Source organism: Aythya marila (assembly GCF_965140915.1).
Source record: "Aythya marila genome assembly, chromosome: 5".
NCBI lineage: Eukaryota > Metazoa > Chordata > Aves > Anseriformes > Anatidae > Aythya > Aythya marila.
The window spans coordinates 64,514,061-64,532,171 of NC_139046.1; the positions used below are offsets into that span (position 1 = coordinate 64,514,061).

General features: G+C 36.7%; 1 protein-coding gene across 17 annotated transcripts in view; it reads left to right on the forward strand.

Moving 5' to 3' along the window:
* BMAL1 (basic helix-loop-helix ARNT like 1) overlaps positions 1–18,111 on the forward strand; it is a 47,447-nt gene that overhangs the window by 26,692 nt on the left and 2,644 nt on the right. For 16 of the 17 annotated variants that reach the window (XM_082761173.1, XM_082761182.1, XM_082761169.1 and 13 more), the window contains 14 exons: positions 400–420; positions 1,435–1,473; positions 1,662–1,703; positions 2,659–2,816; positions 5,031–5,110; positions 6,091–6,183; positions 7,071–7,188; positions 9,861–10,010; positions 11,297–11,543; positions 13,681–13,787; positions 14,116–14,266; positions 14,888–14,976; positions 16,802–16,910; positions 17,739–17,832. In XM_082761173.1, the coding sequence (XP_082617299.1) occupies positions 400–420; positions 1,435–1,473; positions 1,662–1,703; positions 2,659–2,816; positions 5,031–5,110; positions 6,091–6,183; positions 7,071–7,188; positions 9,861–10,010; positions 11,297–11,543; positions 13,681–13,787; positions 14,116–14,266; positions 14,888–14,976; positions 16,802–16,910; positions 17,739–17,832 (1,498 nt within the window). The remainder of the gene's footprint in view (positions 1–399; positions 421–1,434; positions 1,474–1,661; positions 1,704–2,658; positions 2,817–5,030; positions 5,111–6,090; positions 6,184–7,070; positions 7,189–9,860; positions 10,011–11,296; positions 11,544–13,680; positions 13,788–14,115; positions 14,267–14,887; positions 14,977–16,801; positions 16,911–17,738; positions 17,833–18,111) is intronic. The other variant, XM_082761177.1, reaches the window with a different exon arrangement.

Genomic DNA, 18,111 nt, shown 5'->3' on the forward strand with positions numbered 1-18,111 from the left:
TTATTCCCAACCTTGGAGTCCTCCGAAACTCCATTTATCTAACTGCAAGGACATCGTGCATAAAGCACATATCTTTTGGTTTTGGTTATGAAACAGTATCTCAATGATTTGCATAATAGACATAATTTAAGTTAGTTGCTTTACTAATTTTTCACATTAAGCACAATGGACTACGTTAGCTTTTCTTAAGAAGCAGAATTATTCTCTGAGAAAACAGATTAATTTGAACAAACTTGTCTCCTTAAAATACAGTCACTACTACAGTCACTACTACTGTCTTTGTTTTCATCGTGCTTTTTCATTTCAAATAGAATATAAGTTAGCTTGAGCATTTCAGTAGAAAATGAAAGACATTATTATTTCCTATATATGGTGTATTTAATTTCTCTTTCTTTTCAGACTTGATGGCTTTCCTTTTGAGTAAGTATAAATATTTCAGTAATTGGTTTCACTTGAAAAAGATGCTTGATGCTTCTCCTTGCCTTCCCTCCACTTTACCTAAGATTTTCAGGTAAAAATTAAACCAGACTAAGGCAGGCTTAAGAGCACAAGCTTAAAGCACAGTTGTACGGATTTATCTGTATCAAAACATTATTTTCCTAATTCTTTTGTCTAACAGTCCTGTAGACTTAGGCATTCTCCATTTTATTTCCAGATACTGCTGTGAAGACTTACACTTTCCTCTCCTACTTATTTCCGTATTGTGTTAACAATATTAAAATGTAACAAGGAGGATCCTTTTTCTTTTCCTTAGATTTTTTTTTTTCTGATGTTGAGACAAATTCAGTCACATACACTGCAAGTTGTACTCATTTAAAGTACGTCTGCTTAGTTTTATACAGTCTCCCATCCACTCTGTGCATTTGTCCATTTCCAATGTTCTACTGCATTATGTTGTCCAGATTATTACCATATCCTATCTCAAAATCAACTACTGTAAGGCACACTGAGGTGTAGAATGTACAGTCACAAATTAATTCAGGGCAATTTGTGAATTCTATGGTAGGTGCTTTGATAACTGCCAATGTTTGAACTTTTTAACTGTTCTAAATGCAAGTTAGTAGCCATACTTTTGATGAAGGCATGAAAAATATCTGCTTTGATATTTCCTTTGGTGTTTTTTTCCTCTCTAGTTAACTGAAAAATATTTTTGTAGCAGATGATGACTTGAACTGCAGCATGTTTTACTGTCAAACATATCAAACCATGCCGTTTTGTTTGCTTCAAAGGAAATGCAACTGATTTTAAGAAAATGTTTTAATATCATGGAAAATGAGGAACTTCTTTAGTTCTTCCAGTTTCTTACTTTTAAACTCTTCTTTTTGTTTTCAAGATTTAAAGGTGACAGGAATACTTTGTTCTGATTTTATGGTATTGCTTAATTTGTGATATATTGCTTAATTTGTGATATATTGCTATATTCTCTTTCTGCAGGGAAGGTATGGATACAGATAAAGATGACCAACATGGCAGGTACTATTAGATACAGTCGCTAAAACGTTAGTTCCACAGTACTGACGTATGATCTCTTTCAGTGTCAGTTTGGTCAAATGTCTCAAACAGTTTCTATTTTAAAAATTATTTTAATTAATATCAGTAGATATATGATTCATTAAAAATTGTTTTCAGTACTGTAATTTTGTGATATCATTTCTTAACAGATTGGAGTATACAGACCAACAAGGCAGAATAAAAAATGCAAGGTAGTACTCTAAACAAGTATGCTGAAAAGAACGGATATCTTGCCTTTTGCCATATATGAAATATGTGGCCGTGCTTTACCTTGAAAGTTGTTTTTTCTAACTTTGACCTTTTCTCGTTTCTCTTTATCTTTACATTATCATTTTTTTCATGTATAAACTGCATGTTATAGTTTTGTGAAAATGCTGATTCAGTAGGTAACTTTTGTTTTAGTCACTTCTTGTTAGTGTTAACATGGAAATTGAAGCCTGCACATGTTTCTTATCTTATATTCCTAATCTCATTTCTTTCAAACTCAATAGTGGGTTGTAGAAGTGTTAATAGTGACTGTAATATGTGAAAATACAAAAACAAAAATCATTTAGTGTTTATCATCAGTTTTCCTGGGTAGGAAGAGTTTAGTTCAGAGGTATCTCAAATACTTGGAAATGGAAAACTATAGGATGATTAGAAGCTTTATATTGCCACAGCAAAAGGTAGTGTTAAATACTAGTCCATTCATACAGTATGCTGATTACACGTACACAACTGAATGCTTTATCCATTGGTATATACAATTTATATATTTCTTTATCTGTAACCTCTATGATTTCCTGATATGTTTCAGTGCTAGGAACAACAACAACAAAGGTGTTGTTCAGCAGGAGAAATCTCCAGACAATTTTTTGCTGTTTCATGGATTGCTCAGAACTGAGGATTCAATGTACTATATGACCAACAATATCTATAGTTGGTAAACTAGAGCCAAGTGCTGCAACCTTGCCTATTGCTTGTAAATGTTACTGTTCCAAGTAATGATCATATAATGTCTGAAAAAGTCTGTATGTACTTTTTTAGGGTGATTAAATTATCAAGGGGAGATTATTTTGTGTTGTTGTTATACAGGATTTGGGGATTACTATTTCTTTAATATGGTTTAATGTTTTTTCTGTTTTCCCCACCACCTCACTTGTTTAGGGAGGCTCATAGTCAAATTGAAAAAAGACGTAGAGATAAAATGAACAGCTTTATAGATGAACTGGCATCTTTGGTACCAACGTGCAACGCGATGTCTCGAAAACTGGATAAGCTCACTGTATTGAGAATGGCTGTCCAGCATATGAAAACATTACGTGGTAAGTTGATTGAGGGCAATGTGTGTGTGTGAGGGGTGAGCAGGACTGGAGGAGAACACAGTGGCGTTTCTTCAAAGTCATGCTTTTACTACCCTTTTCTTGCCCCTTTGTCAAAGAGAAGTAAGTTAACACCTCTTGGGAGGACTTCTCCCCTTTACTTAGCGTGTGATGTTGCACATTCATTTATAGCTTACTGTAATCTCCTGTAGGTCCATAGGTTGCATTTTTTTTTTCATGAGCTATGAGCACCAAAGCAGTTTAAAGCACTAGTCTTGTCAGGTGTAGTTATATTTGGGGAACTGAAAGGACTAGTGCCTGTCAAATTCACCAGAGCTACTTTAAAAACTGCCATGCTCTCAAGTATGAAGAGAACAATGTGTAGTCTTTTAGCAAAGTGGAGTTTAAATTCTGGAGCTTTATTTAAACAAACAAACAAAAAAGACATTTGAAAGATCTTCTGCTGTAGCTGTTGTTAGCTTTTTTCCTGTGTGAATGAAACTGATGTAAGAATGCTATTCTTTCCCTGGAGCTATGTATTCTGCTGGAGCCCTGAGCTTTGTTGGTTCTGTGCTGTGCTGGTTTGAGATGAAATTCTCTTCAGAACTCTTCACCTAACACTCTCATTTGGTAGTGCTGCAGGCCCTTCATCAGATGCAGCCATGAACATTTTTGCCTTCTCTCTTACCTATTTTTGAAGAGCTGTTTACAAAAGGAAAATATAATAAGGATACATTTCATTTTTACGTTCAGTTTCCCCTTCCTTAGAAACTCCTTTGACTTTACAGTTGTCATCTTTAGTACTTTCTTTTCCTATGGAAGCTGTAAGAATACAAAAACATCACATCCTAGAACAAATAAAGGAGTTTGTGGGGGCTACCAGAGTTTGAGAAGGAAGTCATGAGAAAGCAAATGCTGCCAATTGTACTTTCTATCTGGAGCTGTGGCTGATTTGTTTTAACATCAAGATACCATGTAAGGGATATGGCCTCCCTTTCCGCTCTTCCTTGCAACTGAGCAACCACAGGATGGCTTGGTTCATGGTCTGATACCCTGATCCAGCAGGGAAATTTGTAGGTGAGAAAATAATAATTTTCCATTAGCTAACCCCATGAATTATTATGAAGAAAGGTTGAGGGAACTGGGCTTGTTTAGCTTGGAGAAGAGAAGGCTCCGGGGAGACCTCATTGTGGCCTTCTAGTACTTGAAGGGAGCATCTAAACAGGAGGGGGGAATGTCTGTTTACATGGGTTGGTAGTGATAGGACAAGGTAGGATGGTTTTAAACTAAGATGGGAAATTTAGGTTAGAAATTAGGAGAAAGTTTTTTACTCAGAGGGTGGTGAGGCACTGGAACAGGTTGCCCAGGGAGGCTGTGGATGCCCCATCCCTGGAGGCATTCAAGGCCAGGCTGGATGCAGCTCTGAGCAGCCTGCTCTAGTGGTTGGCAACCCACCTTTGAGAAAGAATAGTGATGCTGGTAATTTACAGAAATGGTCACTATTCTAGTTTTTAGGACACAAGACATCTTCCAGTCATACTTAACCTAGCAGTTTTGTAAGGTGCAGCTTTTTCTGCCACTGTCATGTTGATACTTTATAGCAGTTCAGTGGTTACTAATTTGACTCTCTTGTTTTTATGTAGAGAATAAGATAAAAAGAATCACTCTTTAATAAGATGATGCCTCGTTGGTTGCTCATTTTTGGCTTTTTTTGCATTGTTAGGTAAAGTCAGTGGAATGTTTTGTCTTTGGCATGGCATGGCATGGCATGAGAGTACTGATTTGCAAGATCCTACCTGACAATCTGTTTACATCACCTTGTCATGTTTTACTAGGATCTAGGGAGAAGAAACAGTTTGAAGATTTTTATTTTATCTCTTACTTTTAGTTTCTGATTCTGAGTATAGACCATGAATCAAGCACAGCATTTGAGTTTAAAAAAAAAAAAAAAGTCCAAAAAAACTTCCATCTCAGAAGGCATTTGTGTTGCTACATCATGCAATATTGTGTTTTTAGCTAAAAAGCTTCATTCTTTTCTGAGTTAGTACCAACAGAATTTGTCATGATAGTAAAATGAAACCAAAAAGCGCCTTTCATTTTAAAGAACAGGTGAAATGAATAACAGTCTAAAAAAGAGCCAAATAAAAATTATTTAAGTGTATATTTTTTTCTTTGTGTCACAAATTAAGTTTGTGATATGGGGATTGTTTTCTTTAGGTGCTACAAACCCATATACAGAAGCCAACTATAAGCCTGCTTTTCTATCAGATGATGAATTAAAACATCTTATTCTCAGGGTATGTTTCAGCTTTTAATTATATTAATGTCTGTGAATATAATTCTCCCAAAGTGAAACTCCAGTATTTTTCTGCCTTGTAAGTTGCTTCACAACTTAAGGATGTTTTGATTATAGAAATTAATGTATCAATCTGTAAGACTATTGCATAAAGTATCTGGGTTTTAAAGATAACTAACATCTCTAAAATTAAGTGGTATGATTTTAAGGGGAGATCTGAGGAAACTGCTGTTTTAATGGTAACCATCTGAATCTTCAGTTACTTCATGAAATGAACAAAAACAATTTTCTTACAGACTTTCTGCAATGGATTACCTTAACATGATTATTACCATCCAATGATATAACAAGCACCTTGTTTAGAGGTCACTGATGTAATGTGACAGTGTGTTTGGCTGCTTCCTGTGTATACTTATAGCGTGGGGAGTATATATGGCTTGTGCCAATAATTAAGCACTTTTAGTAGCTTGTGTAATTTGTGAAGAACTGCAGTGGCCAATTGCAGCATATTCAGAACTGAATTTCTGCAGCATTGTGACCTTGAGCTATAAAGCTAGGGGCTAATCCTGCATGCTTTTATGTGGTCAAAAAATAGTACTTTCAAAACTTGCCTACAGACAGATAGATAAATACACAGGTTACATTTAGTTTCTGAAATATGAACTATGGAATAAGTGCAGTTGAAATAATAATTTTAAAACAGGCATTATTAAACATCATTGTAATATTACTGGACAAAATATTCTTTCTTCCTACATAAGTGATTGTAAATTCTGCCCAGAATGATGCCAGAAATGTTTGCAGATGCAAAAAAAACTTCATTGTAATTTCACATAGTGTCTGTTGACTAAGTTATCTCTAAATGTTAAAAGAGTTCTCCTAGTGTAGAAATCCTGCTGTCTACAAAGTGTTTTTAAAGGTTATGATGGTGCAATGAAGATCTATAACTTAGAAATTTACTTTTTTTCATTTCATAATTAGGCAGCAGATGGATTTCTTTTTGTTGTGGGCTGTGACAGAGGGAAGATACTGTTTGTTTCAGAATCTGTCTTCAAGATCCTCAACTACAGTCAGGTATTCTTTTCCATTTTAAGTAATGTTAGGCCTTAAAAGATTTGAAAGTTATTTTATTATTATACGTTGATATGGGAGGGGTATTTGTGTGAATAGTCTGCCTTGAAAGCTGCGATTTGTTGCAAAGAAAGTTTTTCTCTGTCATGCTGCTGAAGAAGACTGCTGCTGGCTCCCATTCAAAGGAAGGAGGTAAAAAGGTACCAACTTTATTTCACTGTTTGTGACACATTCAGGTTAGGTTTTAACATCGGACTCGCGAAGTGTTAACTAATTTGACTTGTAAATAACTATAGAAAAATCAGTTTGAGGTTTCTCCAATAGCTTTACATGATTTTTTCAACTGAGTTATCTTTCTATTTCTGCTAGCATAATTACTTAAGGAAACTGGGAATCAATAATACCAAAGCCAGGTTTTTAAATATAGTCTTAAAATGAAATGGAACTTGCAATGTATATTGACAGAAATAATGAAGATCGTTATTTATACATCTGCCCTCTTTTCCAACTTTAAACATTGTATTAGCTTCAAAAGCTTTCATCACCCAGCCTTTAGCTAGATATGTACCAAATACCTACCAATCAAGTAAATATTGAAAAAGAACATTTGCAACTATAATTTTTACTTAAAACGTGTAGCATACAAAATGAAACTGAAGAGAAACAACAATACCTGTTGGTTGATTGAGCATACTAATTCTGTAAACCTCTTACTGAAAATTCTGTAACTTCAAAACATCCTGATATCTTCCAATTAATCTTGGATCTGAGATTTTTGATGTTCATTGGTTAGACTTACATGTAGAAGGATTCTTTGTAATTGGTACTAAAATTGTGAATATACACTGTACATTTATTTAAATTTTTGATCAAATGTTCAATCCCTACAGAATGATTTGATTGGTCAAAGTTTATTTGATTACCTTCATCCTAAAGACATTGCCAAAGTGAAGGAGCAGCTCTCCTCTTCTGACACTGCACCACGAGAAAGGCTTATAGATGCAAAAAGTGAGTATTCTTTTTGAAAAATACTTCTGAATATTTCACTAACATGCAAAGTGTTTTGGGGATGCCAAGGAAGAGACAGAAGACAAAGTACGAAACAGATACTTGAATGTAGAAGCTTGTAGTTTTTGCATGCCCTACAGTATAGATGCATTAACTGGCTTCACATGAGGTATTATTTCATTTCCAGGCATCAAAGGTTTAATTTTTCCCACTGACACATGAAGTATTTGTTCTAATCCTTCAGTCAGTGGTCAGGATATACACAGTATTATTTTGGCTATCCATAACTGTCAGTCATGACAGGACTTCTTGTTTTCTTTTGTTTTGCCACTTCCAGCAATGATTTAACTTTTTTTTTTTTTTTTTTTACAAAGTTTTTAATCCAGTCATTAGAATCATTTCCTACTGTACACCTTAGTTCTAGACCATTATGGTGTTTTGAAGTAGTTCTGTATCTGTGCTGTTTTGAGATGAGTGTGAGTTTAATCTACATTCATAACAGGAGTCTGTTGCTTAAGTAGAAAGTGGTATCTTACAACTACAGATTTCCAGGTTTTTAAGTCTTATGCTTGTCAAGTCAGAAGTTGGTAGGACTCTGTTGCAAAGAAGCCACCAGAACAACTTCAGAAAGTGGAGCCAAGAAAGGTCATTCCAGGGCAGTGAGCCTAGAGGCATCTGGATCAGCTGAAGTTTTTCTAGCTCGTGGTTTTGTCTGGTCATGAAACATGCTCATCCAGTTCTATCCCCTTTTTTGCATGCCTCTGAAAAAGTTAGGGCAAAAATAAATACGACAAATTAGTGTTCTCATCTGCTGTGATAGACCAACTGATAAGTTTTCAAGAACAAATATTCTTAAGAGTACTAGTATTTTTTTATTTTTTAAGTTGGCATAAGTGACTTGGGCACAACTTGTACTTCGTCCACTGAATGGCAGTTTAGAGTGTATATGGTGAAAGTCAGTCTGCAGCACCTCCTTGAGGTGACCTCCTGCAATTCTAATTTTAATTAAAACATTGGCATCACCGTTTTCCTCCTTATGTTAAAAGTCTACAGGGTCCTAGAAGGTTTTGTACATTTGTAGCTGCTCATTTATATACATCCCTATGCAGAAGTAGTTGAAGTAGTTAGCAAGCTGTGAAAAAAGTTGCTATGTGATTTAAATCCTCCACCATATCCCAGAGAACTCTCCCCTGGAGCTCTAGCTGCATCAGTGGCCTTGTTGATATCCCATGCTTCTGATGCATGCCAAGCATCTTCCTACCGCTCTGGTTGTACCAGCACTCTGTTGATGGCTTCCAGATTTGACGTGCATTTTTTGTACCATGTTTCTACGGTTCTTTTCCATAGAAAAGAATGTGAGAATCTCCTGCAAGTATATGATAAAGGTCAGGGCTTATTGTTAGGGCATATTCATATGAACTTTCTTTGAGGACAGAAAAATTTCTTATACATAATCAGAGGTCTTGGGGATTTGCAGTCCCTGTGTATGTCGCTGCTACCTTTTCCCCCTTCCATCATAGAATCATAGAAGGGTTTGGGTCAGAAGGAACCTTAAAAGCCATCCAGTTCCAACCCCCTGCCATGGGCAGGGACACCTCCCACCAGACCTTGTTATTCAAAGCCCCATCCAACCTGGCCTTGAACGCTTCCAGGGATGGGACATCTACAGCTCCTTTGGGCAGCGTGTTCCAGTGCCTCACAGCCCTCTGAGTGAAGAATTTCTTCTTAACATCTCATCTAAATCTCCCTTCTTTTAGCTTAAAACCATTCCTGCTCGTCCTATCACTATGTGACTTTGTAAAAAGTCTCTCTCCAGCTTTCTTGTAGGCCCTCTTTAAGTACTGATAGGCCTCTATAAAGCATCCCTGGAGTCTTTTCTTCTTCAGGCTAAACAATTCCATGTCTCTCGGACTGTTTTCGTAGGGGAGGTGCTCCAGCCCTCTGTTCATCCTTGTGGCCCTCCTCTGGACCCACTCCAACAGCTCCATGTCCTTGTGTTGGGGCCTCCTGAGCTGAAACAGCACTCCAAATGGGGTCTCCTAAGAGCAGAGCAGAGGGGGAGAATCACCTCCATAGACCTGCTGGCTATGCTTCATTGTCAGAACAATGTAAAAATATGTCTTGAGACACTGCAGTTGAGAGGGTCCTGGAATGTCACTTGGTCTGTTCTGCTTTGTACATGCATATAGGCTCTTTGGGTGTGTTTTGTGATTAAAAATAAGTCTTCCAGTCTGAAGGGTCACAGGCTTATCTAGTAACTATATGTATGAAGTACTGCTCTAGTTATGGGTAAATAATCTTTCCCTAATTTTAATCTGTTTATTAATGTTTGAAGAAATCATGTTTATCGCAAAACTTGTATGGACTTTTACCATCTATTTCTAATCTTCACATTTAGAAGCCTCTGTTCTCAAGCTTGTGTCAATGCTTTCATGGTAGAAAATGTAATCAGAAATTCTGTGTGGTTGGTTGAGCTATCCTGTGCATGTTCATGTAAATGAAAATCTCCAAAATTGCACTTCAGCTTTTGAATGAAGATATAATGACTGGGACCTTGTGCAAGTCCTCAGAAAGTTAAAACATCATGCAGTTTAATAGTATGATGTAATTATTTGTTCAGTTAACTTTTTACCCTCCAAAGAAGGCTTCCTCACTTCCTCTGTTTGCTACAGCTGGACTCCCAGTTAAAACTGATATAACGCCTGGGCCATCAAGACTATGTTCTGGAGCAAGACGGTCCTTCTTTTGTAGGATGAAGTGCAATAGACCTTCAGTGAAAGTAGAAGACAAGGATTTTCCTTCAACCTGTTCAAAGAAGAAAGGTAACAATTATGAATTTTATTATCAAGTATAGTGGCAGTCAGGCTTTTTTGTATATAACTGTTCACTTGCGGTGGTTAAGGTTTTTATATTTATTGAGCAGCATCAATGTTTCTTCATAAGATGTTATGTGAACTACGTATTGGTCTATTACTTTTCTCTCTTGATACTGTTCCATTTTTTCCTGTTTAACATATTGGATTAGCATATAGAGCCAAATTCTCCCCTCTGCTCTCTTGAAATTGTTGCTGGCAGTTTGTGCTGATGGTTCTGGTGTGGTTAATGCATCTTCAGAAGCCAAACATTACATTCATGCTTAATGTTCTAGCCCATGTCTCCAGTAAAGAGAAGCTGTTACCCTTGCTGTTCTTCTGCTCCATATTTGACAAGTAATATCTGGATGGATATCCAACTTATAAAATGAATTTATTATGAGTTCATTTCTGGGTTTAGTACATTCTGAGTAGCGGAAACAGTATTTCTACACCAGAAGTATTCGGTCATAATGTTATCTAAGGTTTGGATATTTTTTCCTCTGCAGTGTATTCTTCCAGATATATTGGAGTATATATTTTGACCACGTTTGAAAGTTTCTTCTTTTGAGTACTTCAGAGAATGCATTTTTTATTAGTTAAATTTGTATCATACTTCAGTGCTCATCCCTGAGTAAATCACTTTATGCAGTTAGGCACAAGGATTTCTTCTGTGAAAGTCTCCTTTCTTGCAGTTATAAGGCCTGCTCAGTGCTGAGGAGTATCAGTTCTTTCAGATATGGGCTGTATTATTTGTCATTGTGAATCTTAGTCTTCTCCTCCATGTGCAACTTATCCTCTGTACACCCAAACAGTGCATTTTCTGCCAGCCATTTTTTTTTGGTAGGAGATTCATGTTAAGTTGACCAAGGTGTCTTATTTATTAATATATCAATTTCTTCAAACAATCCTTTATTAACATAATGTATTTTCAAACAACCTTTTATTAACATTACATTAGCATCCTTTGCTGAAATAAGATGTGATGCAATTTCTACTTAAAGATGATCAGAAGTTAGTCTGAACGATGGGATGTTTCAGTATAAACAATGACTTTGTAGAGAGAACTTTTACATGGATGTATCTCAAATGAGCTGCATTGAAACAGGAGTGCTGAAAAAGCCCTTAGTGAGCAGTGTCACAAATATCCTGGGTGAGAGAGGAACTGTACATGTATTTTAGCAGAACTGAGAGATGAGTTCTCCAAAAGCAGTATCTATGGCCTAACTGTTTTGTTGTTTTTTTTCTTTTTACAGTGGACCGCAAAAGCTTTTGCACTATCCATAGTACAGGTTATTTAAAAAGCTGGCCACCAACAAAAGTGGGACTAGATGAAGATAATGAACCAGATAATGAGGGTTGTAATTTAAGCTGTCTTGTTGCAATTGGACGGCTGCATCCTCATGTAGTACCGCAGCCGGTCAACGGTGAGATCAGGGTGAAACCTACAGAATATGTTTCTCGACATGCGATAGATGGAAAGTTTGTTTTTGTAGATCAGAGGTAAGAATACTTGTAATTTCCACAATACATCATTCTAATACTGATTTGATGATAGTGTGGTATTTAGAGAAGTGTAACTACTATTGGAAAAAAAGTTCTTTTCAGCTTTTTTCTAAATCCCAACTGCAAATTATTTTGGCTTTTGAGATCCAGCTCAAAGCTACCACTATGTATTTATTAGGTTTTACTGATTAAATAACAAAAGCTCCAAAACTATTTTTTTACTAGACAGAATAATCCAAGTATCATTTCTGCCTGTTCATTAGGAATATGTGTATATATGTAATCTTCAGAAGAATATGCTATCCTGTTTTTTAACTGGACTTTGTAATTACAACATTTTGTTGTTTGCAATCTTTTGCAAATGCTACGTGGGTAAGTTATCGCACAGGCTGCATTAAGCTTTGGTAGTATATACATTTATCTACTTGGACATACTCTGCTGAATTAATACTTCTGTATATGATCTTATGTATTTTTAAGAAAGAAAGCTTTCCATAAGCTTTACTTTTGGAAAAGATTTGAGAACTCAGACCGATGTGGTATCTTCTTTCAAACATCAGTTTTATTATCTATTTATTTATTAAGGCTAATTTTTATCTTTAAAAAAGAAATTGCTTGAATTTTCTTACTTAGTAAAGAGACATGACCTGAACCTTCCTTCAAAATAACTGGCATTCCCAAGGGAAAAGGGGTGGTTGAAGGATGGTACTGGGGAGGGGACGGGTTGTTTGGGGGGAGTGTTTTTGTTTCACTTCCTTGCCAAGATGGGTTGAGACTGCCCAGCGGAGACTGTTTCACTGAGTCTGTGGCTTAGGCCCAATTACTTAAAATGTAAAAAAAAAAAAAAAAAAAAAAAAAAAAAGACCAGGCTCCAAACTCTGCCAGAATCTGCCTGCTGGAATTTGTTTCTGGGGTGTATCTGCTGTCTGCTGATTTTTAGTGGACTTTGAGAGGAAGTAGAGCTGATTGTCTTGAGGAAAAATTACAGTAAGCAGAACCTTTGTTAATGGTGTCTGTCTGGTTGGGGTGTTTTTTTTTTTTTTTCTCTTTTGTTTTTAATTTGGTAGCAAGCTTTTTGAAATACCAGCTCTTCTGCAGCAGTACTTAAAACTGGTGGTCACTGTGGGAGCTTTGAAAATACTCATAGCCTTTCTGTTGTTCAGAAAGTGTGCCAAGCTGTCATGCCAAGGTATGGTAGTTTATGAACTCTGTTTTTGAAAGATCAAACCTATTATCCTGATAGATATTGAAGTATTTCCAAAATAATGATTCAGAAAACGTTGACGACTTGGATTCAAACGTGTATACTCTTGTTTGTTTTCCATCTGAATGCTAAATCTGAATCCTTTTTGTTGCACTTTAAGTCCATTATAACTAGGTGAACAGATTTTATCTGTTCTTTTTTTTGCTGTTCTAATGTTCCTTTGAGATGGGAGTCACAAGTGTAATGAAATGTCTTTCTTGTGAGGGTAGGAAGGGAGTTAAGTTCAATCTTTCCTCAGGTGGTAGTTTCTGGATGTTCTTGTTGCTGGCCTCTGGAGTGCCTGATTCAACTGCATCTTTCTTGAAGTCAGGTTCTGAAATTACTAGGGCTCAGTAGTTTCTTGTTCTCCATCCATGCCAGCAGCTCCTGGAATGCTACCAGAGAGTCTGATCAAGAGTCCCTGACTTTCCTGTACTGCAGGTGTGTTTAGTTGTACAATTTTCTGATGAGGAAGAAAATAAATTGGCTTTGTGTCTGCTTTTGATGAAAGAAAAAAATAGTTGTATTTGCTTCATGCTTCTGTTTGATTTAAACCAGATGCATAGTAGGTTTCTTAATGCTTCTTTAGGAAAATTCTATTTGTTAACCTTTTCATATGGGCCTGGTTGATGGTTTGTTGTTTGCTTTTTTGTTTGTTTTTTGTCCAACTCTTGAGGGTTGTAACTAGGGGAGAAAATGCTTCTGAAACACTTGTTACACTAAAATAATAACTTTCAGCATAACTTGTACTTTTCCCATCTTCAGAATGTGTTTCAGTAAGCTATCATTAATACTTCAACTTGAAAATATATACATATATTTTTTTTTCCTTTTTTTTTCTTTCTTTACCTTCCTTCCCTCCCCTACCTCCTTTCCCTTGTCGTTCCCAAGGGCAACAGCCATCCTGGCTTACTTACCCCAGGAACTTCTAGGTACTTCATGTTATGAATATTTTCATCAAGATGATATAGGACATCTTGCAGAATGTCATAGACAAGGTACAATTATGAATAATTCAGTAAAGAAATTTTGTATAAATAATGTGAATAGTTTTGATTTAAGAGAACTATGCAAACTGTAAAAGATTTGGGTATCTTTGTAAATGCTTTAGTTGAGATCATTGTTCTGTATGTGCCAAATGTCTTAGACTTCCACGGATTTATTTGTGAATATTTAAGGCTCACATTGGGTAAGGGGGTTGACTACAGAAATAACATTTTTCTCCAGGGATGAGAGGGAGGAATTAACTGAATTGAGTTTTCTGTGATATTGCTCATATAATCATGCTGCCTCTTCCACACAAAGTTACTTTCTGTCTGGTTTTAGTTTTGCAGACAAGAGAAAAAATTACAACTAATTGCTATAAGTTTAAAATAAAAGATGGGTCTTTTATTACATTGAGGAGTCGCTGGTTCAGTTTCATGAACCCTTGGACCAAAGAAGTAGAATACATCGTCTCAACAAATACAGTTGTTTCGTAAGTATTTCTCACTAAGTAGATTTATGTAAATACTGATTGTTTTGCACTGTTTTCAGGTGATATTTCACATGTATACATGCACGTGTTCTGTGTGGCAATAGGTGTCTTCTCCAAGTAACACCCTGGAGAAAAAAAAGAAGAGCTGCATATGTGAGGGGAGGGAAATTAGTTTAATAATTGCAAGATGGGCTAAATAGTGTTTATTAAAGCTGGAAAAAATAAAAGTATTTTCTTTCACTGGGAAAACCAGGGGTGTTCATCTTTGTAGGGACTTAAGGGAGATGCATTTCTTTGCTTTGGAAGGAATTCCCCTCCACTTTTTTTTCCCCGTTTGACGATTTTGTACAGCTGCTGTGCCTTCACAGTGGAATTAACTTGCAGAGAAAATTGTCTTAAAGATGCTGTTTGGGTTCTGCATTGCATACTTCTGAGTTGTAACATAGTGTTTTATTTCTGTTGTTTATCTAGCCTTGGTGTCAGTCATAGTGCTTCTTTCACAGAGGTGATAGTGACTCACGAGCTACTTAAACCCTGAAGCATTCCATTGTGACACACTGGCAGAATGACTGTTCCACAGGCGTTTTTAGCACTGATTCTTCTAATTCTTGAAATCCACAGCACCAGCATTCTTGATAGTGGAGATGCGGCCTTTCCACAGCTTGCAGCTTCTCCACATAGCATGGACAGCATGCTTCAGGCTGGAGAAGGTAATTGCCAATCATTTCCTTGCAGTCCAGTAGTCATGCATAGTTAGCAGCACAGATTTGTTGAAGTCTTACACTTAGAATTTTGCTAACATCTTAAAGAATAATATGGCTTAGGGAAAAGAAGTGCTAATGCAGTTCTTGTCCTGTTGAACTTAAATACCAACTTTGTCTATAGCTGATCAAAGAGAGGTGGAAGAGCCAGATAAAAGAAATAAGTCTAGGGTTGAATGGGCGATTTAAAGGAAAAATGTTTGCCTTCCAGTTCTGTGGTCAGTGCCTATGACCACTCAGTGTGGCTGGATCATAAACATAGGTTAGCTGTTCAGCTTATAACCTCTGTTACCTTTGTTTGACTTTTTGTCAGGACATGAAGACTGACATCTAGTAATTGTCATGGGATTGCTACCATTGCTGAAGATGACTAAAATATCTTTTATAACAGGTGGTGTGCGACATAATGTGGAACGGAGCTTGATTTAATAACCAAGTGTTACTGGATCAGGATTGAATTGAGGAAGAGTAGGAGGATGCAATTATAGCCCATGAATGAAGGACTGGGGAGGAAAGATGATGATAGTACTTATACTTTCCAGAACTGGGAACCATTGCTTTTAGAGACTTTGCTTACTAGATACTACTTTTATCAGCTATGCACTTACAGCCATAGAACAAGGATATTGTGCTTGTCTGGAATTACTTCTTAAATTGTATACAAATGCTTAGCAAAACAGTGCAAAACTTCAGCAGACTTGTTTTTTTTAGTTATCTCTCTTCTGAAAAATGAGGTTCAGTAAGTGAACTATGGAGGAGGAATGGTAGCAAAGCATGGAGCAGTTAGCAGTGTGGTAGGAAGAGAGGCTGCTATGTTGGTATGAGGGCTAGTAATCAAATTTGGAATTATGGCAGTAGTACAGTGTACAGGCCTTTCGAGAATGGAAAAAATATAAAACAAACCATTCTAAACTTAATTCTTGCCACAATACTAACTTTGAGATGAAACCAGACATAGAGTATTGTTATACTGACAGTTCTTGTCCCCAGAAAAATAAAGTTGATTGAGTAAAGCTTAATTTCAAGTGGTTCTGGTTCTGCTAAGGATTTGATGAGCTTTTAAGTGAACCTTCTTGCCTCCTGATGGGTCAGAGCTTTAAAAAGATACTGAAGGTTGCTGTTGTTAAGTATAAATTTCTAAAAGATGACAATTATCTGTTATGCATAAACAATACTTTGTGGCTTTCTTCCCCTTTCAGAATGGCATCTTTTCTTTACTATGCCTTGGAATAGATCAGGCTCCTTCCTATCTACCTCTTAAGTATTGTGCAAGCATAAAGAAACAATGAACTTCTAACTGTTCAGACCTCACTTTTTCCCCCCTTCTTAGATACTTGCAGTTACCTGCAGAGGCTTAATTTATGTTCATCAGGTGACTCAGATCTATTCTGTATTGTCTGTGGTGGCAAGTTCTTAACACAAAGCAAAAAATAAACATGGCTGGAGATGAGCCTATTCAGCTACAGAATAAAGCAGCTGTGATGAGCTATTCTTTACTATGTCTGGACTAGAGGTACTACCAGGTGCTTGAAACAACCAGATTTGTATAGGTGTACCAGAATAGGTGTACCTAGATGTCTAAGATAGACAGCATAGCTCAGTCAAAGTCAGAGCTTTCCATATATTTAAGGATACTCAACAGTTATTGGAATTGAAAGTAAATAAAGCTTAGGTAGTTCTGACAAGCTGTGGGAGCTTTGCATGCCTAAATACCAATGCTATTTGGAATACAGGTGCAAACTTTTATCTCACTTCAGAAACCTACTTGTTTCAGGTGGCCCAAAAAGGACCCATCCTACTGTCCCTGGCATTCCAGGTGGAACAAGAGCTGGGGCAGGAAAAATAGGGAGGATGATTGCTGAAGAGATCATGGAGATTCACAGGTGAGAGAAAATGGTATGAAGAAATAAGAAAATCAGCATTGTTCTTTAAAAGGCAGTAAGGAGGTTTTTCTTCAAACTAAATACATACTGATACAATTGCATTGTATAAGTAGACATCTACAGCTACCTATACAGGATATCTGAGGCTGTTTTCATTTTATTACAAGACACCTGGTTATTTCTAGTCCTTTGGCAGCTGTTAACTATTTTCAAAGCTGCATTCTGTTCAGCTTTCCCAGGGGAACTCTGCCAAGGATGAAATTCCCAAGTCTAATTGCTTTTCTTTGTAATTATCCCACCTTCATTTAGTCTGGGAATTTGTCAGTTTTATAATGAATACATTATTTATTAATAAAAATATATATACATATATTAACTATTTCACATGTCCAGCATACTTCTGTAGCAGTAGCCCATTTAATGAGTCTAGGGGAGTGGAACTGAGCTCACATTAGTTTCTATCACTGATAGAAACTGAAGTGTAACACACAAAAATTAGGTTTTCCTCAGTATCCAACACTTTTCCCGTGTTCCATCTCTGTGAAGGCTGTACAGGAACAAGTAAGGGAGAAGGAGGGTAGCATGAGAAACAGCTTAAGTTTGTAGACTGAGCAAGCTGGGCCACTTATCCACAGACTTTATCTAGCTGCAAATAAAAATTTACTGCTGCTGATTTGAATAATGTTGAAAATTGAAGAAACTAAAAATGAAGTGCATGCTTTTAAACACTGTATGCCTGATACTAAGATTGGCGTTTGAAACTCTGAGTCTCTGGAACCTAAGTCTCAAAGCCCCTGGTAGATTCATTCCGTGTTACCCATACAATAGGATAAGAGGATCATCACCGTCCAGCTGTGGTTCAAGTCCACTGAACATTACCAGCACACCACCACCTGATACATCCTCCCCAGGAAACAAGAAGGTAAGAACAATCTGTACAGTCTTGTAGCAGTAGTGACACACAAATCGTGTTATAGAATTATGGTGTTGAACTTTTAACTGCTTGGCTGAAAAAGTTTGACAGCAGGTCAAAGTATTCTTGGAGAGGGTGGGAGGAAAATCCTGTTACAGTAGTCTGTGAAGTGCAGAGACCAACAGTTCTTAAGCACTGACAGCTTTGGAAATCCACATGCTCTTTACTTTTTAAAAAACAAACAAAAAACAAACAAACAGAAAAAAAAAAAAAAACCACAGAAGTAGG